The sequence below is a fragment of the Acomys russatus genome, chromosome 17 (genome assembly GCF_903995435.1).
Source record: "Acomys russatus chromosome 17, mAcoRus1.1, whole genome shotgun sequence".
NCBI lineage: Eukaryota > Metazoa > Chordata > Mammalia > Rodentia > Muridae > Acomys > Acomys russatus.
Window position 1 is genome coordinate 11,092,029 of NC_067153.1, and position 16,626 is coordinate 11,108,654.

The 16,626-nt window shown below is 37.1% G+C and overlaps 1 protein-coding gene across 1 annotated transcript in view; it reads left to right on the plus strand.

Annotated features, from left to right (window-relative positions):
- Positions 1 to 16,626, plus strand: part of Pkhd1l1 (PKHD1 like 1) — a 155,035-nt gene that overhangs the window by 114,676 nt on the left and 23,733 nt on the right. Inside the window, exons 59-68 of the mRNA XM_051159545.1 lie at positions 1,325 to 1,498; positions 3,224 to 3,327; positions 5,450 to 5,579; positions 6,701 to 6,822; positions 9,079 to 9,169; positions 11,578 to 11,726; positions 11,808 to 11,930; positions 12,507 to 12,618; positions 12,699 to 12,815; positions 15,317 to 15,482. Of these exons, the coding sequence (XP_051015502.1) occupies positions 1,325 to 1,498; positions 3,224 to 3,327; positions 5,450 to 5,579; positions 6,701 to 6,822; positions 9,079 to 9,169; positions 11,578 to 11,726; positions 11,808 to 11,930; positions 12,507 to 12,618; positions 12,699 to 12,815; positions 15,317 to 15,482 (1,288 nt within the window). The remainder of the gene's footprint in view (positions 1 to 1,324; positions 1,499 to 3,223; positions 3,328 to 5,449; positions 5,580 to 6,700; positions 6,823 to 9,078; positions 9,170 to 11,577; positions 11,727 to 11,807; positions 11,931 to 12,506; positions 12,619 to 12,698; positions 12,816 to 15,316; positions 15,483 to 16,626) is intronic.

Sequence of the window (16,626 nt, forward strand, 5' to 3'; positions counted from 1 at the left end):
GTAGACCAGGCTGGTCTCAAACTTACAGAGATCCTCCTGCCTCTGCCTCCCGAGTGCTGGGATGAAAGTCGTGCACCATGCCTGGCTGCAAATAATTCTTGATAAGTAATGGAACTCTAAAACTTTTATCCAGAGGTTGGAGAGATGGCTCAGCAGCTAAGAGCTCTGGCTGCTCTTCCAGAAGTCTGAGTTTGGATTCTCAGTGCCTCATAACCATCTACAAGTCCAATTTCAGTGGATCTAACACTTTCTACTGGCCCTTGAATGTACAGAGACATGCATATGGTGCTCAAATACGCATGCAAGCAAAATACCTATAAGCACAACATAAATAAAATGCAAAAAGGCATAAATTATGTCTTAAACACTACTAGATATTTATACAGAACTCATGCAACATTCATATGAAAGTAGAGCAATTCAAGGTTTAGAAGATAGGAAAAAAATAGTGGCCAATTCTACTCAGGGGACATCATTCTTTAAATAACTGTTTCCTCACTGATTAAAACAAGTTTTTCAAATTGCATTGCAGTGTATTTTTCACATATAAGTTGAAATAATTTCAAACTACCTTCAAAGTGTAATAAATGGTAACTCATTTAAAATACTCTTAAGTACTATATGTACCTATCAATTTTTATCTTCATTAACATGTATTTATTGCACATGGTACTGTATTATATAAGGAGATTTTCATACAAGTATATAATATACTTTGAATCTATTCCTCTCATACTATTTTACTTTCCCCTTTTCATTATTCTTAATAATTAAGACCTGGAACTAGCCTAGATATTCATCAACAGAAGAATGGATAAGGAAAATATTACATATATATATATAATATTTATATATATGTTATATATATGGCAAAAAGTTTTTCAACCATAAAGAAGAACAAAGTTATATTGTTTTCAGGAACACTGACGCAATTGGAAATAGACATAATAAGTGAATTAAGTTATCTTAGGAAAACTAATATCAGATTTTTTTATATTTGTGCTTCATAGAGTTTACAAAAGTATAAAACTGTCTAGAAAAACAAAGGGGAAATAAAGGAAAGCAATAACTCCTTAATTTCTTAATTTCTAATTGTAATAACCTTTTATTCTAAAAGATGATGTATTGTGGGTACATTAGTATGTAAATAAGACAGAATCTTAATTTCAGTTTGTCATTTATCTCTGTTTAAGCAGTATATCTAATAATGTATACGTTTGTGTCAACATTTGTCATGTTAAACGTCGCTTACCTTAGGAATTGTAAAGGAGCTAATATACAAATATTTCTTAGCATTGACAATGACCCATCTGTCTGGTTGCAGCTGAAAGACAGCAGATCCCTGGAACCAGTCAGAGCTATACTTTATCAGCTGATGTTGGGATACTGAGTAGGAACATCAAAATAATTGGTGAGGATTACCCTGTTTGGTCCAAGGACTCTTTTGGTGCACGGGTCCTGGTTGGCTCATTCACTGGAAACATGATGACATTTAAAGGTTGGTATAAGTTCTGTCCATTTTTTTTTTTTTTTTTTTTTGGAGTGAAGTATATAACATAGCGCCCTGTGCTTATAATTCTCACTTTGTCAATAAAGCTCCAAGAATGATTACGTGATTATATGTCCTGTGTGTTGCTCTCTGAGTAAATTATCTATTATTAACTATTTACATCTCCATAGACAGACAGTAAGAATTATTAAGCCAAAGATGGAATCAATTTTTAGCTTGGCCTCTAGCCAAAGAGAAATTATTTCATAACATCTCTTGTCTTTATTTTAAGGAATACTTCAAATGTACCAAATCAGTGTAGTGAGTTCCAGTGTCATCACTGTCTCCAGTGATAATCAACATACCAATATTAGCCAATCTTGTTTTATCTGGTAGTATTTGATTCTGTCATTTTCTCCTCATTTGTAATCTAGAAATTTTTCTTAATAATCTTTATTAACTTCAGGCCTTGAAGAAGAGTTTTTACAATAAATGCAGGAAAAAATCCTTGATTCTCATCTCATGTAGACTTTTGATCTCGTGTGTGTGTGTGTGTGAGAGAGAGAGACAGAGACAGAGAGAGAGAGAGACAGAGAGACAGAGAGAGAGAGAGAGAGAGGAGAGAGAGACTTGCTGGTGAGCCACGGGGATGCTCTTATCTAACCTCCCCAGCTGGAATTATCAAGACATGATCACCATACATGGCTTTTTATGTGGGTTCTGGGAGACAGAAATCAGGACTTCTTGCTGCGTGCCAAGATCTTTACCGACTGAGTCATTTGCATCCTGATAAGAAGTTTGTTTTGTTATTGGTAGCTATATAAGCCATGCACTTAAACATATTTGTTTTGCCCTAATCTACTGTGATTGTTTGTTGTATTGATACTCAAATGCCCCATAACTTATCTTAGTCACCTTTCCACATTGGCTCCTAAATCCTTTACAAATGGCTTAGTATTTCTGAGTCTTCATTTTACAATACCCAAACATTCATTGTAGGGTTTTTTTTTTTTCCTGGAATTAAGGATCAGTCCTTTCTATAAATAGCCCTGGTTATATAACCTTGGGTCCAGAGGGAGAATGCATCTGGTCAGATTCAGGGACTTCCTGAAGATTCAGAACTTAGCACAGAGTCATCTCCTGTAGATTGTTCCTACTGTTGTTCCTGATCCACGGTATCATCTCTTGCACCTCAATGGTGCAAGCTGTGACAAGCTGACTGGCGGATGATTGGCAATACACATTCCAGAAGAGCCTCTGAAATAGAATTCTCTTAATAAAAGCTCCTTACAGCAACAGGATTGGAACATGAAGTAAATTATATCCATGGCTTATGTGTGCTTTCTTAGCAAGGCAACATTACCCTTGAGTAGAAGAAAATTGGTTCCTTAGACATGATCATAAAGAAGCAATACATACCAACAAAATAAATAAATAAATAACATCTTATATATTACACTGGTTTGTGATCTTCCAAAGGGTCACTATATATTTAAGATAAATGTTAAATCTATGCAATTTAAATTTCATGATATTATGGGGAAAGGAGACTATAGGAGGTAAAATCTAAGAAGAAAAACAATGAGGAAAAGATAAAGAAATATTGTTTAATTTGGAAAAAGGAACAAAGAACAATAAGGTTTTCATAAAGAACTTGAGTAGTTTTATATAACTTTTCAGTATTTTGTATTTATTCATTTTTGGAAATTTTCTTTTAATCATCTACTCCCTTAGGAAATGCAAGAATAAGTAATGTGGAATTTTATCACAGTGGTCAAGAAGGCTACAGGGATAGCACAGATCCAAGATATGCTGTGACATTTCTTAACCTGGGACAGGTTTGTGCTTTAATTTTTGTGTACGTTCAAAATCAAATAGCTTTCTGCATAGAATAATATCTTTATTCTAAATAACTTACCAATAAAGCACATCACACTGCTAGGCTGACAGTCGCATAAGCAAGCATTTGCCCAGATCCATAGTCTCTATATCTTTTTACACTTTCACCATCAATTACAGCTTTACATTCTTCCCACAAAAAAAGTTAAAGCCCATGACAGAGGTAAACTAGAAAGACAATTTGCCTTGTAGCCTTTTCATTGCTCATATATCCTCTGCCTGCATTGCTTAACCTAGAACCAGTTTGTGCCTTACTTTTTATATATGTTCAAATTTAAATATCTGCATCTTAATCTGAGTTGGCTAAGTAGCTGTATCTTCAGATAGATGAACATGTCTCCTAATGGAGGGAAACTCCCTTGGCTATGTAGCATATGAATGTGAAGACTAACAGTGGCATTTGCTTCAATCATTTTGTGCTTATTTAAGGTCAATAGGGCCATAGGGAAAGCAATAGAATTGGATGGGTCTGTGTATGCACATGCAATGGCGGCATGAAGGTCAGAGGACAGCTTTTGGGAGTCTGTCCTTCCACCGTGTAGGTCCTGGGACTGAACTCAGGCTGTCAGTCATGGTGAACAGCATCTATACCTGCTGAGCTATGTCATGGGTCCACCTCACTTTTTAATGACAAAGAATAACATTTTTTAAAATGAGTGTTGCTTATGTTTATCCAAAGACAAACAGATCTAAATATCTACATCTCCAGAAAAAAGAGGAAAAATAATTATTCCAAGAAGGCTGACGCCTGTAATCCCAACACTTAGGAGGCAGAGGCAGGCAGTTCTCTGTGAGTTCGAGACCAGCCTGGTCTACAAAGCGAGTCCAGAATAGCCAGGACTACACAGAGAAACCTTGTCTCAGGGGGGCAATAAAGGAGACTGGAAAGTTAAGAGAAATGGAAAAGAACGTATTTCATAGGAGAAATAAAGCTAATGTTTATGGGGTTAAAGTTAAAACCTTTTGAGCCTGATATGGCTCAGCAAGTATACGTGCTTTCCACCAAGTCTGGCAACCTGAGTTCAATCTCCAGACCTACATAGTGAAAGGAGAGAACTGACCTCCAAAAGTTGTCTTCTGACTTCCATGTATGTGATATAGAACACAGAGAGTGAGAGAGAGAGAGAGAGAGAGAGAGAGAGAGAGAGAGAGAGAGAGAGAGAGAGAGAGAGAAGGGAGAAGGGAGAGAAAGATTAAATAAACAAACAAATAAATGCAAAAATGTTATTAAATTTGAAACCTCTGACATATTCCCTGACTCATTCCTGTCAACATTTGAATTATGATCCTTGCCTGCAGTGTTATTATTTAGTTGTTTCTTTAGGTTTTGGTTTTCAAGATACTGGAGTTTGTTTGTTTGTTTGTTTGTTTGGTGCAGTCTTGGCTGTCCTGATTGTTGTAAAACTTTCTCTGAAGACCAGGGGGCCTCAAACTCATAGAGATGGCCCTACCTCTACTTCCAGAGTGTTGTGATTAAAGGCATGTGCCACCACTGGCCCGCTAATTATTTAATTTTTTAAAATCACTACTAACGATTTAACTGTTCTGTAAAAACAAACTTATCACATTAGCATATATTTACAATAACAGAAATATAAGCACACATTAAAAAATCTTAAGAAATTTTCCATCTCAATTTAAAGTGGCTGTATGTTTTTTCCTTTATTTAATCATAAATGCAAGACTTGGAAATTTTCCATGACTAAAAGACTATAGGGAATCATCTCTTTTAAGAAAGAGTACATGTATGTGATCAAGGCTTGTTTAATAAAAATTATTTACTTAAAATCTTTCTTTAAGTGTATTTAAATTTCATTATTAAAAATGTTCAGTTGGGCGATGGTGGCACACACCTCTAATCCTAGCACTCGGGAGGCAGAAGCAGGTGGATCTCTGTGAGTCCGAGGCCATCCTGGTCTACAGAGAGAGTTCTAGGACAGCTAGGACTACATGGAGAAACCCTGTCTTTAAAAAAAAAAAAAAAAAAAGACCCCCGTGGGGGGAGGGGGATGGGAGGGAGAGAGAAAGAGAGACTGTTCATCTGTTCCAAATATTCCCTAGATCCAAGAACATGGCTCATCTTATGTTCGAGGCTGTGCATTTCATCATGGCTTCTCCCCAGCAATTGGTGTGTTTGGGACCGATGGGTTGGACATAGATGACAACATCATCTACTTTACAGTAGGAGAAGGTAATAGAATAATATTTTGGTTCACATAATGTGTCCTCTGAGGCAATCTCACTGTAAAATCTGTGGCAAGGCTATTTAGTTGATCTTTCTGTGAAGGTGGACGTGATCAGCCTGTGCTGTCCAGTAAGATGGTCACTTAGCCACATGTGTCTAATGAACCTCTGAATTGTGGCTGGTGCGACTGTGGAGCTGCATCTGTGTTTTAATTTTATTTAATTAAATTTAATTTACTGCCAAATACCCACCTGTGACTGCACCGTCAAACAGCAGAAACTCAAACCTAAAGTGAGTTATCTGGCCACTATTCCTTTCGCATACTAAGACTTAGCCTAGAAAGATGCCTCAATGGTAAAAGCATTAGTTGCTCTTGCAGAGGACCCAGCTTAGACTCCTGGTACCAACAAGGTGTCTCTCAACCATCCTGATCCAGGAGCTCTGATATCTTCTGACTTCTGCAGGCACCAAGCAAACACTCATAAACATAAGATAAATTAATCTAAAAATCTAATTATTATGACTTTATGATACATTTCAAATGTGGTTTTTATTATTCCGTATATCTGTGATATGAACAAGAAGAAGGCACCACACCATAGCAGGCATGTGGAGGTCAAAGGGCAACTTTACAAAGTCTGTTTACTCTCTCCACCACTATGTGGGTTCCAAGGATGGAACTTGGGTACCCAGGCTTTGAAGCAAGCATATTTACCCACTGAACCACAGAGCCTGTTGAATTACTGTGACTTTTAGGCTACTCCTCACATGCTAATCATAAAGATTATCCACAGGTAAGGTCATTTTAAAGAAGTTATACGCAATATGAATATGTCTCTTTCATTTCTATCACATGAAGTAAATTACACAGTTATTTAATGTACATAAACATTATGCATATATTTATTAAAATCTGAGGCCAAGCCCACCAGGCAATAACTTAACAAGTATCCAGAAGAGTCGAATTCAGTTAGCTCATTATAATAGAAAGTTCACTACCAAAGAGATCATGGAACCCTTTCTAGTCTCAAACTAGAAAAATGTAACTTTGCAGAAACAATGAAAGGCATGATCTATAGGATCAGTTACAACATGAACATGTCCTTTCCTGTCTTTTTTAAACACAGGTATAAGAATCTGGGGGGATGCCAACAGAGTACGTGGAAATTTGGTTGCGCTTTCTGTTTGGCCAGGAACCTACCAGAACAGAAAAGACTTGAGTTCAACACTTTGGCATGCAGCAATTGAGGTAGGCAGGACACCTGCATCACTTTGAACAAGTGTACCATAAACATCAATTCTGTGAAAGTTATAACTCTCCACATTGAATAGGAAGGATTTCTTCCTTGGGTGTTAGTGATCTAATAAAGCAAATTAGTTGAGGAACTGAATGAATATTTATTTTCAAAATTATTTTTTTTATTTTATTAATTTATTCATATTACATCTCAATGGTTATCCCATCCCTTGTATCCTCCCATTCCTTCCTCCCTCCCATTTTCCCCTTACTTCCCTTCCCCTATGACTGTGACTGAGGGGGACCTCCTCCCCCTTTATATGCTCATAGGGTATCAAGTCTCTTCTTGGTAGCCTGAACATTTTTTAAAATTATCTTTTTCTTTGAGAATTTCACGTGCGTATACAATTTATTTTGATCATACCCACACTCATTCCTCACCTTCTACTTTTACCAGAACTCTCTCTCTACACAGCCTTCTCCCGCATTTATGTCCTCTTCCTATTTTATTCCATAGCCCACTGGCTCGGGTTAGTACTCCCGCTAGGCTCATGGCCATCAGCTGGGCTGTGGACAGTATTTATGGGGACCACACTCTTGAAAAAAAACATGGCCTTCCTGCCCTAACAGTCATCCACTGTCAATATCTCCTAACTAGGGGCGGATCCTCATAAGCTCTTCTCCCACCCCTACTGGAATGTTGACTAGCCTGATCGTGTGCAGGACTTGTGCAAGTAGCCACGGATGTTGTGGGTTCGTGGGTGGAATGTCCCTGTCATATCCGCAAGACACTATTTTACAGCAATCTGCCTTGGCTGTTACAATCATTCCATCCCCTCTTGCATAATATTCTCTGAATCTTGAGGTCTTGAGGACTTGTGATGTGGTACCCAATTGATGATGATGTGGGGGCGTGGCTTTAATGTTAATGTGTGTTACTTTAAATAATTATCTTTCTTCCTTTCTTCTCCAGTGTTATTCATCATTTTTAAGATCCAGGACAGACCTCTCTGCTGCTTTTAGATTGAGCATCTTGTGTACATTCCAGATGCAAGATTTCTTATATTTATTAACGATTAATCATCTTACCCTTATTTCCCGTGACGTTCTTTATTATTACTGTAGTAGTTTGGGGGTATAAAGGAAGACTTCCAAGAGGAAAATGGAGATTGCAGAAGGGTTTAGATAAAAGTCAACCTCCTCTTTAACTATAGAATAGTAATGAAAAGGAATTTTAAAACAGCTCTTTTTCAAAGATGGTATAAGATTCAGTTTTTCTGTTGTGCTACTACTGATAGCTACCTTAAAGAAAAACCTAAAAGCAGGAATACAGCATGAGGTACCAATGTTCTCTTTTTATCTATTATAGATGGTAAAGTACAATCAAACATCAATTCCAAATCTATAAAGTTATCCATAGGATTTTTTAAAAAGCTGTCACAGTTTTAAAAAGTAACTGCTTAATATGCCTCAAAGGGAGAAAGTTTGCTTTTATTGTTGTTTATTACTGCTTTGTTGAGACAACAAATAGAAACCAAATCTTCTATGATCCACACCTTAATTTTTCTTGACTTTTTTATATAGCGAGATGGTAAGCTAATTGCTATCGTTTAAATTAACCTTGTCTTTGATGAAAGCAGATTTTACTAAATATCACTACTGAACCTCACAGTCCTTTGTAATGGCCTCAGATCTGTGTCTTCTAATGAATCAGTTAAATTGATGAGATTTTTTGTTTTTGTTTTTGTTTTTTGAGACAGGTTTTCTCTGTGTCGCTTTGGCTGTCCTGGACTCCCTTTGTAGACTAGGGTGGTGGCCTTGAACTCACAATGACCTGCCTCCTTGAGTGCTGGGATTAAAGGCTTGTGCCATCACATCCACCTGACAAGAAATCTTAACAAAAAACCTATAATATTAGACATTGGCCTAATGCTTATCAAATTTTAACCATGTCTTATGACTAAAATAAGGTGTAACCTCTGTGATGCACTTTCCTAGTGAAGAACTTAAGGACTTAACATGAGACTAGAGTTTTAACTCAGTGGTACAGAACTAGACTATGAAGCACAGAGTGCAGCCTGCAACACCACAAAAGGGAAAACATAATGTGGTTTCATTTGTAATAGGTATTTGAATGGGGTGAGTTACCACAATTCAAGCAAAACAATGAATAAGATTTTTTTTCCCCACGTGTTGTTGAATGCTTAAATTGCTTCCATAATAGTGTACTAGACTAACCCTAAGAATTTTATCTGTTAACTCTGCCAGATAAACAGAGGGACCAATACAGTCTTACAGAATAACGTAGCTGCTGGATTTGGAAGAGTAGGGTACCGCATAGATGGTGAACTGTGCTCAAGTGAGTCCTTTAACATGGAATTGCCAATACTATCATAAAAATGTATCCAAATTATGAAAATGAACGATTAACATTTGTCACTTTGATGTGTAGTATCTGCTTTTGAAGACTGACACACGTGTGTGTGTGTGTGTGTGTGTGTGTGTATGTGTGTGTGTGTGTGTGTGTGTGTGTAGGGATGACTGCAGGACCTTAAGAGTCCCGGACAAAGGCTCTGTGGCTGCGTTAACACCCAGCTCCGCTTCTAAGAAATATTTTTTCTTTCTAATGTTATAATCCTCAAATTCCAAGGGCTACTCCAGTTCTTGACTCAGTGGGTGTTGGAAGAGTGAGAACCTTGTTCCAATGCCACTTTATCCAAACCGCATCTCTACACATAATGATGCATGCCCCCGGGGACGCGACACTGTGCTTTCCACCTGATCTAGAGCAATGAATGCCCAGTACTTAGGTGTTCAAAGCTGCATGTGTGGAGAAGTCAACAGACAGAAGCAGTCTGCAGATACATCACTCCACTGCATCCATGAGAAACCAAGAGCTAATCAAATACCGACTCTCTTGATGAGGTGGTAAGGACACAGGAAGGAAAGCTTGCACATTTCTGACTGGAAGCAAGGGAGCAAGGGGACTTGACATTCATTATGTTTCTTTATGTTTTAAACATGTACATAAATTACTGCAAGATCATAAAGGAAAATTTTACTCAAGCCAATTTTATTCTTTCCTAAAATATATTTTTGAAAAATAAAGCAACTTTATCAGTAGATTTAACTGATTCCCTCATGTGTGGTCTTATTAGATATTTAAGTCTGCAACAGCTTCAACTAGCTTTTCTTTGACAGGCAAAACACTTAAATCTATCATTTTCATAAACTTCTATAGAGTTGTTCTAATGGTTTTTTCATAAAATCAAAATATAACCCTTGGATATAAATATTTACTAGTAAGGTACAATAATACATAAATACATTTTTACTGATTGCTGATATCATTAAATGAAAATGCTTATAAATAAGTTTAAGGTCTGGAGAGTTAGCTCAGCAGTGAAGAGCACCGCTTGCTCTTCCAGAGGGCTCAGGTTCAATTCCCAGCACGCACATGGCAGCTCACAGCTGTCTGTAACTCCACTTCCAGGGGATCTGACACCTTCTTCTGGCTTCTGTGGATACCAGGCGCACACATTGAGGGAAAACACCCACATACATAAAGCAAAACAAATTATTCAGATGAATGAAACAAAACCAGGAATCTTCAAAACTTAAAAAAGGTTTTATTTATAGCAATTGAAATATAAAACATCGAGGAGAAAAAGGGTGTTTAAGTTCCTGCAAAACTTGTCATTTTATGCAGTTCATCCCAAAAATGGCCTGAAGTTCCAGCAAGGGCACAGTGGCCTACTTGAGTCCAGAGGTGGGCCTGTCTCTTCCAAGGGCCGTCACTATGCAGAAACAATGAATGTGAGCACATTCTTCCAGGGAAACAAACTCAAGCCAAGGCCAGAAATAGAAGGCAAAACTCAAAAGACTAGGAAAAGGGAAAGTGAATGGAAGATAGGAGGGATCAGGTATCATTGGATCTTAGTGAGTCAGCATCTTAGCACAATTTAGGAAGGGTGCTGCTTGGTGAGTATAGCTTTTTTTTTTTTTCCAGTGTATTTGAATCATTGATCCAATTTTGACTTGAGCAAGACTTTCACTAAAATCTTCTTCCATATCAGTAATAAGTATAGTGTTTTTGTTATAGAGAGAATTTGTAAGCTACCTTGTTTTGTTTTATTTGATTCGATTTTAAGATAACACTGAATTAAAGATTAAAACTGTACATAGAAACTGGGGTTCCAAGAGATTAAATAGCTTTTGTAAGGTCAACCCAAAATACATTTAGTGAACTCTATCTCTGAATTTGGTGATGGTAAAAATCTATTTGCAATGGAGTGGACTGAAGTGTTATTTTGAATCAGGTGTTCAGTAATTGCCTTTTAGGAAAGTGACTCTTGAAAATGGTGTGTCCAGAAAAGGGCAGTAGCAAAGAGATGTGGATGGAGATGAATTTTTACATATGCAAGTCGAAGTTCAAGTTTACACTTGTTTTGATCTGAACACCATGCTCTTTCAAATAAAATCCATGCTTGTATTAAATTGATACAGTAATTAGGGAAGTTCAGAGAATAAGTTGTTATACAGCTTGCAAGTGAATGCATAATTATTCTGGTTAATAAAAGGAAAATAAGACAAAAGTAATGCCAAGAAAATGAACCGTGAATAACAGCTCCATTAAGTCATCATCACATTAAAAAATTTTAATTGTAAAATATACACATATATAATACTATATTTAACCAATAATGATGATTCAAACTATAAAACATCCCTTGTAATGTTGTCTTTGGTTTTATATTGTCTTCCAAGGCCAGGCTAATCCCATGGAAAACTGGTTTAACAATGAAGCCCATGGGGGTTTGTATGGCATCTACATGAACCAGGATGGGCTTCCTGGCTGTTCCCTGATACAAGGATTTACCATTTGGAACTGCTGGGATTATGGAATTTATTTTCAGGTAAATATTATTGAGGACAGCGGTGGCTTGTTTTCTCTTACGCTCATTCTTAGCACTATATAACTGCAGCTTGTATTACAGACCACAGAGAGCGTGCACATCCGTAACGTGACCCTGGTGAACAACGGGATGGCCATTTTTTCAATGATCTACTTGCCACCTTCCGTGTCTCACAAAATTTCCAGTAAAACAGTAAAAATTAAGGTAAGAAACCGGTAAGAAGGGAGAGTAACACAGAGGTAAGCAAAGTTCTTAAGTTTCTGATGAGAACGATGTCCTCGGTGTCTCCTGCAGATGCCCTTTCTTCCTACCACTCTGCCTTCCGGTCTCGCCTCTTCTTCTTGAAGGAATTTGTGGCAGTTCACTGCAATTTCATCCTCTCTGCCCCAGCAGAGATGTTAATAACACTCCTCCACTTTGTGTTTCTTTACTTTATTTATTTAATTAACTTATTCAGATTACATCTCAGTGGTTATCACTTTGTGTTTCTTATATTGCTGGAAATGTCTGTACTTCTATCATCCCAGAAATAGAACGTTTCATTTAATATAATCATTCTCATGGTCTCCTTCCTGTTTTCGTCTGAATCTCAATCCTGTTGGTGTCGTCAGGCGCAACTTGTTCTTCTTTGATCTTTGTTTAATAAACAATCTACTTCTGGTATTTTTAGTTTGTTTTTGTTTTGTTTTGTTGTTGTTGTTACTATACAGTTCAGTATTGTTGTGTTTTCTTTTAGGAAGAGTGAGTACTAATACTGTCTTAATTGGCTATTTTTGATAGAACTCATTAATTGTTGGAAGTAGCCCTGAGTTTAACTGCTCTGATGTCTTACCTAATGACAGTCCTGATGTGGAACTTACCTCGGCACATCGAAGCTCGAGACCCCCATCAGGTAAAAATTTGGAATTTTGTTGTTGGTTTTAATATGTGTACATATGCAATTTCTGTTAACTTATTTCTTTTTACTAAAAGGTGGGAGAAGTGGGATTTGTTGGCCGACATTTGCTTCAACTCATAACATGGCCCCTCGAAAGCCCCATGCTGGGATCATGAGCTACAACGCTATCAGTGGCCTTATGGATGTCTCAGGCAAGTTTAAATATAGTCTTTCACAAAGCTACTTGATTTTATAGAAATATGTGAAGCACCTGTTGATCAATTTAATGCTACATAGTCAGGGATGTGTTCAAGTTGATTTCTACAGTAGTCTGGTAAATGTGTTTTAGCATGCCAGTAAAAGAAATCACATTTCAAAATCAATTTCAAGGATGGCTCCTTAGTGAAATTAATATGTGCATGTGTGTTGTGTATATGTGTAAGGTGAATGAGCATTAACATGTGAGTATGCATGAGGACACATGTGAAGGCCAGAGCAGGATGTTTCTCATCCTCTATCATTCACTGTGTTATTTCCTTGAGATAAGAAAGCTCATTGCTTTGACTGAGCTGGCTGCCTAGGAAGTCCACTCATCTCTGACCCCCTCAAGCCATGCTTGGCCATTTACGGGGCTCCTAAGAATTCAAACTGAAGTCTTCATACTTTGTAGACCAACCACTTTTACCCACAGAGCCATTTTCATAGACCCCTAGTTGTTACATATTGAAGAATGATATTTAATATTTCTTCTAGAATGACAGGAAAGCATTGGCATAGTGATTGAATATTAATTTGCACAAATAGCAAAAGGCTCTTTCTGTGTCTTCTAGGCCCCCTAACCAACCAGTTAAGTCATTTCACACTGCCTGTGAGTCCATATGTGCACTTCTCTCCCAGATCACTATAATAATGTATTATAGACAACAATACTTCTCCACCCACAGAAGTCATCCAAATTCATTAGTTTATCACAATATATCTCAGGGCTACTTCCTGTGCCCACCGTTTAGATCAGGCTCCCTGTAAGTAGAATAAGAAGTGAAATTTTTGCAAAGTGGTTTGTTGAAAGTGTGGTTTCAGGAGAAAGGGCATAGAAGAGGAAAAACTAGGACAGAGGAAGGAACTACGTGAGGATTTGGGTTCGCTGTAGTGTGGCTTTCACCTGAATATTCAGAGAGCTGTGGCAGCCAAACTTCACCCCATACTTTTCCTGGGGGTCTTTCCTATCTCCTTTTGGTCAGGCCTGCCTATACCTGTATCAGCAGTGATGAGGAGTATCTAATTTCTAAGGCAAGTGAGGCCATATATGATCAGGAGACATTTTTTAGAAATGATAAAACCAAAAAAAAAGAAATGATAAAGCTGTAAATGGTTTTCAGTCCACACTTTCAGGAGGAGCTAGAGTTGACCTCACTAGTCTAATAAAGATCTAGGAAAGATACAAATAGCACCTACCACTGCATTTAATTTCTGTACATCTGTTATCATTCATGCAAAGAATTTCTTAAGAAAAATATATTTAATAAGGGTAGTAGAAAACATTAAGAATTTTGGAAATGACCTTTTTGTTGAAGTTATTTTTATAAAACTGTCTTTGTTTCTCTTAGCTTATTTCTTAACGCAGCTATAACACAAATATTTGAGACTCTTTTATGACACAAGGCTTCACAACACAATCTGAGTAGTTTAAGTCTGTTCTTAACCTTCTATGCTATTTTTGTCTCACTCCCAGCAAACATCCCAGTGATTCTTGCACTTTGTAGCTTGCTTCAGCTCCAGCTCCTTCCTCCTGATCTTCCTTGGACCTCTACCCATGGATGAGTGTCTTGGCTGAGTCCCCTGCTTCCTCTCCTAACTCCTCCTCCCCTGGCTAGCAGAAGTCCAGCCCTATTCTCTCCCCTGCTCACTTATTGACTGTAAGCTGCTTTGTTGACATACCAGGGTGATAATTGGGAAGCAGAGTTTACACAACATTTAGACTAAAACCAGAATTTAAGCTACACAATAACCTTATGCATACACCTTTGAGTTATTGGATTTTAAGTATGATAAATAAATAAAACTGTCTTATTTAGTTCATGGGGCACATAATATATACAAAGAGGCCAAAATAAAAACAATGTATCAGTTAATTCTTGTTTCATAAAAATTACCCTGAAAACTTAGAGCTTGAAACAATCAATTAGCTCACAATCAGTGGGTTTGCAATTGGGATTTTCTTAAGCCAAGCCATTCTTTAGCAATTGTCGCCTGGACAATGTCTAATGGTTTATAGGATATATCCAGGCTGGCTAGTTAGAAATAGCCTTACTTCCTGCTATAGATTGTGATTGCTGTGTACTATTGCTGGCCACTAGCTTTGGTGCTGCGAATGACTGAGGCATGTGCATCCTTGGCTTACTTACACATTGAACATTATGAAGTTCCAAGAAGCATCAAGACTTCTAGCCCTGATATGAAAGCATTCTCCAGATGTCTTCTAATGACACAATTAATACTATCCTATTATATAAGCAAAGTGTCACTGCCAAATTGAGAGAAAGTGTGGGAGAGGATTGCCCAGGTGCTGAGTTGCCATCCGCCATAAATTCTGGAAGATGCTTTTGCCATACCAAGCCAGAACTCCATGTTCAAGGCAGTGCTGGGCAATATAACTCCAGTCTTAAATCTTTCTCTAGGAAGGATTATTATTTTTCTATTATTTATGTTTTAGGTTCAACGTTTGTTGGATTTAAGGATGTTTGTTCAGGAGAAACTAATGTGATATTCATTACTAATCCTTTAAATGAAGATTTACAGCATCCAATCCATGTGAAGAATGTACAGCTGGTCGATACTATTGAGCAATCCAAAGTGTTTATACATAGACCTGACATAAGGTATCATTATGAATTATGAAACCTCATTATTTTCCTTATTAACTGTCTGCTCTATGTCCCCTGTTAAACATTTGAAAAGGTTACTACATTAAAATAACTGGTACATCTAGAAGCCAGTAGCATTCATGGATATTGAGACTTTAAGCATGTTCAGTTGTTCTCAAAACTGAGCTTTACTATATGTGTTCTCGCATTATGTTTCGTGCAGCATCAGTGACATCATTGTTAAATCAGCATCAGTGACATCATTGTTAAATCAGCATCAGTGACATCATTGTTAAATCAGCATCAGTGACATCATTGTTAAATCAGCATCAGTGACATCATTGTTAAATCAGCATCAGTGACATCATTGTTAAATCAGCATCAGTGACATCATTGTTAAATCAGCATCAGTGACATCATTGTTAAATGGAAACACAGAGATGCAGGTTTCATCTGCTTTCCACGTTACTGTTTGTCCATCAGCCATCATAAAGGATAAGAGATATCTCTGTATCATTTCTTTTTATTACGTTTTGTTACCTGTTGTTTATTCCCAATATCCTATCATGGGCCTTCTGAAATAGTGCTTGAGAGTTACTCTAATCACAAAGATTATAATTATATAGAAACTCGGAACTTAAATTTTTCTGATGATATAATGTCAAGACATCTCTAGAAAATGATTCCATAGATTTGACACCATAGAATAATCTAGTCAACTCCTGATTTTTTTAATGTAACATGTAGAACAGGAATTTAGGTGTAAGACAACATTTGAGAAAAGAAATTTTCTGTCAGAAGTACTTGGCGAGCTTATGGAGACTAAAAGGAACAATGCTCTGTAACTGGATAGGCATCCCTTGCCCTGAGAGAGAGTGTTCCATAAATAGCTTGACTTCATACGATTTGATGCTGATGACAGCCCAACATTTATTTGTTTAATTAATATTGAACCATGGTAGTTTATTCAACAGAGCCACTTCCCATTTTAAAATTAACATGTGCTAATCTAGTGGTCATTGAAGTCTTCAGGTTTCATGCCTAATTTTAATGTCGTGCATAATTTTATTTCTATTTATTCATGTATAGTTTTAAAGTCTAGGTCGTGAATATTGTACTGTGATTTTAGTTACCATTTCTTTTAGTTTTATTTCTAGCA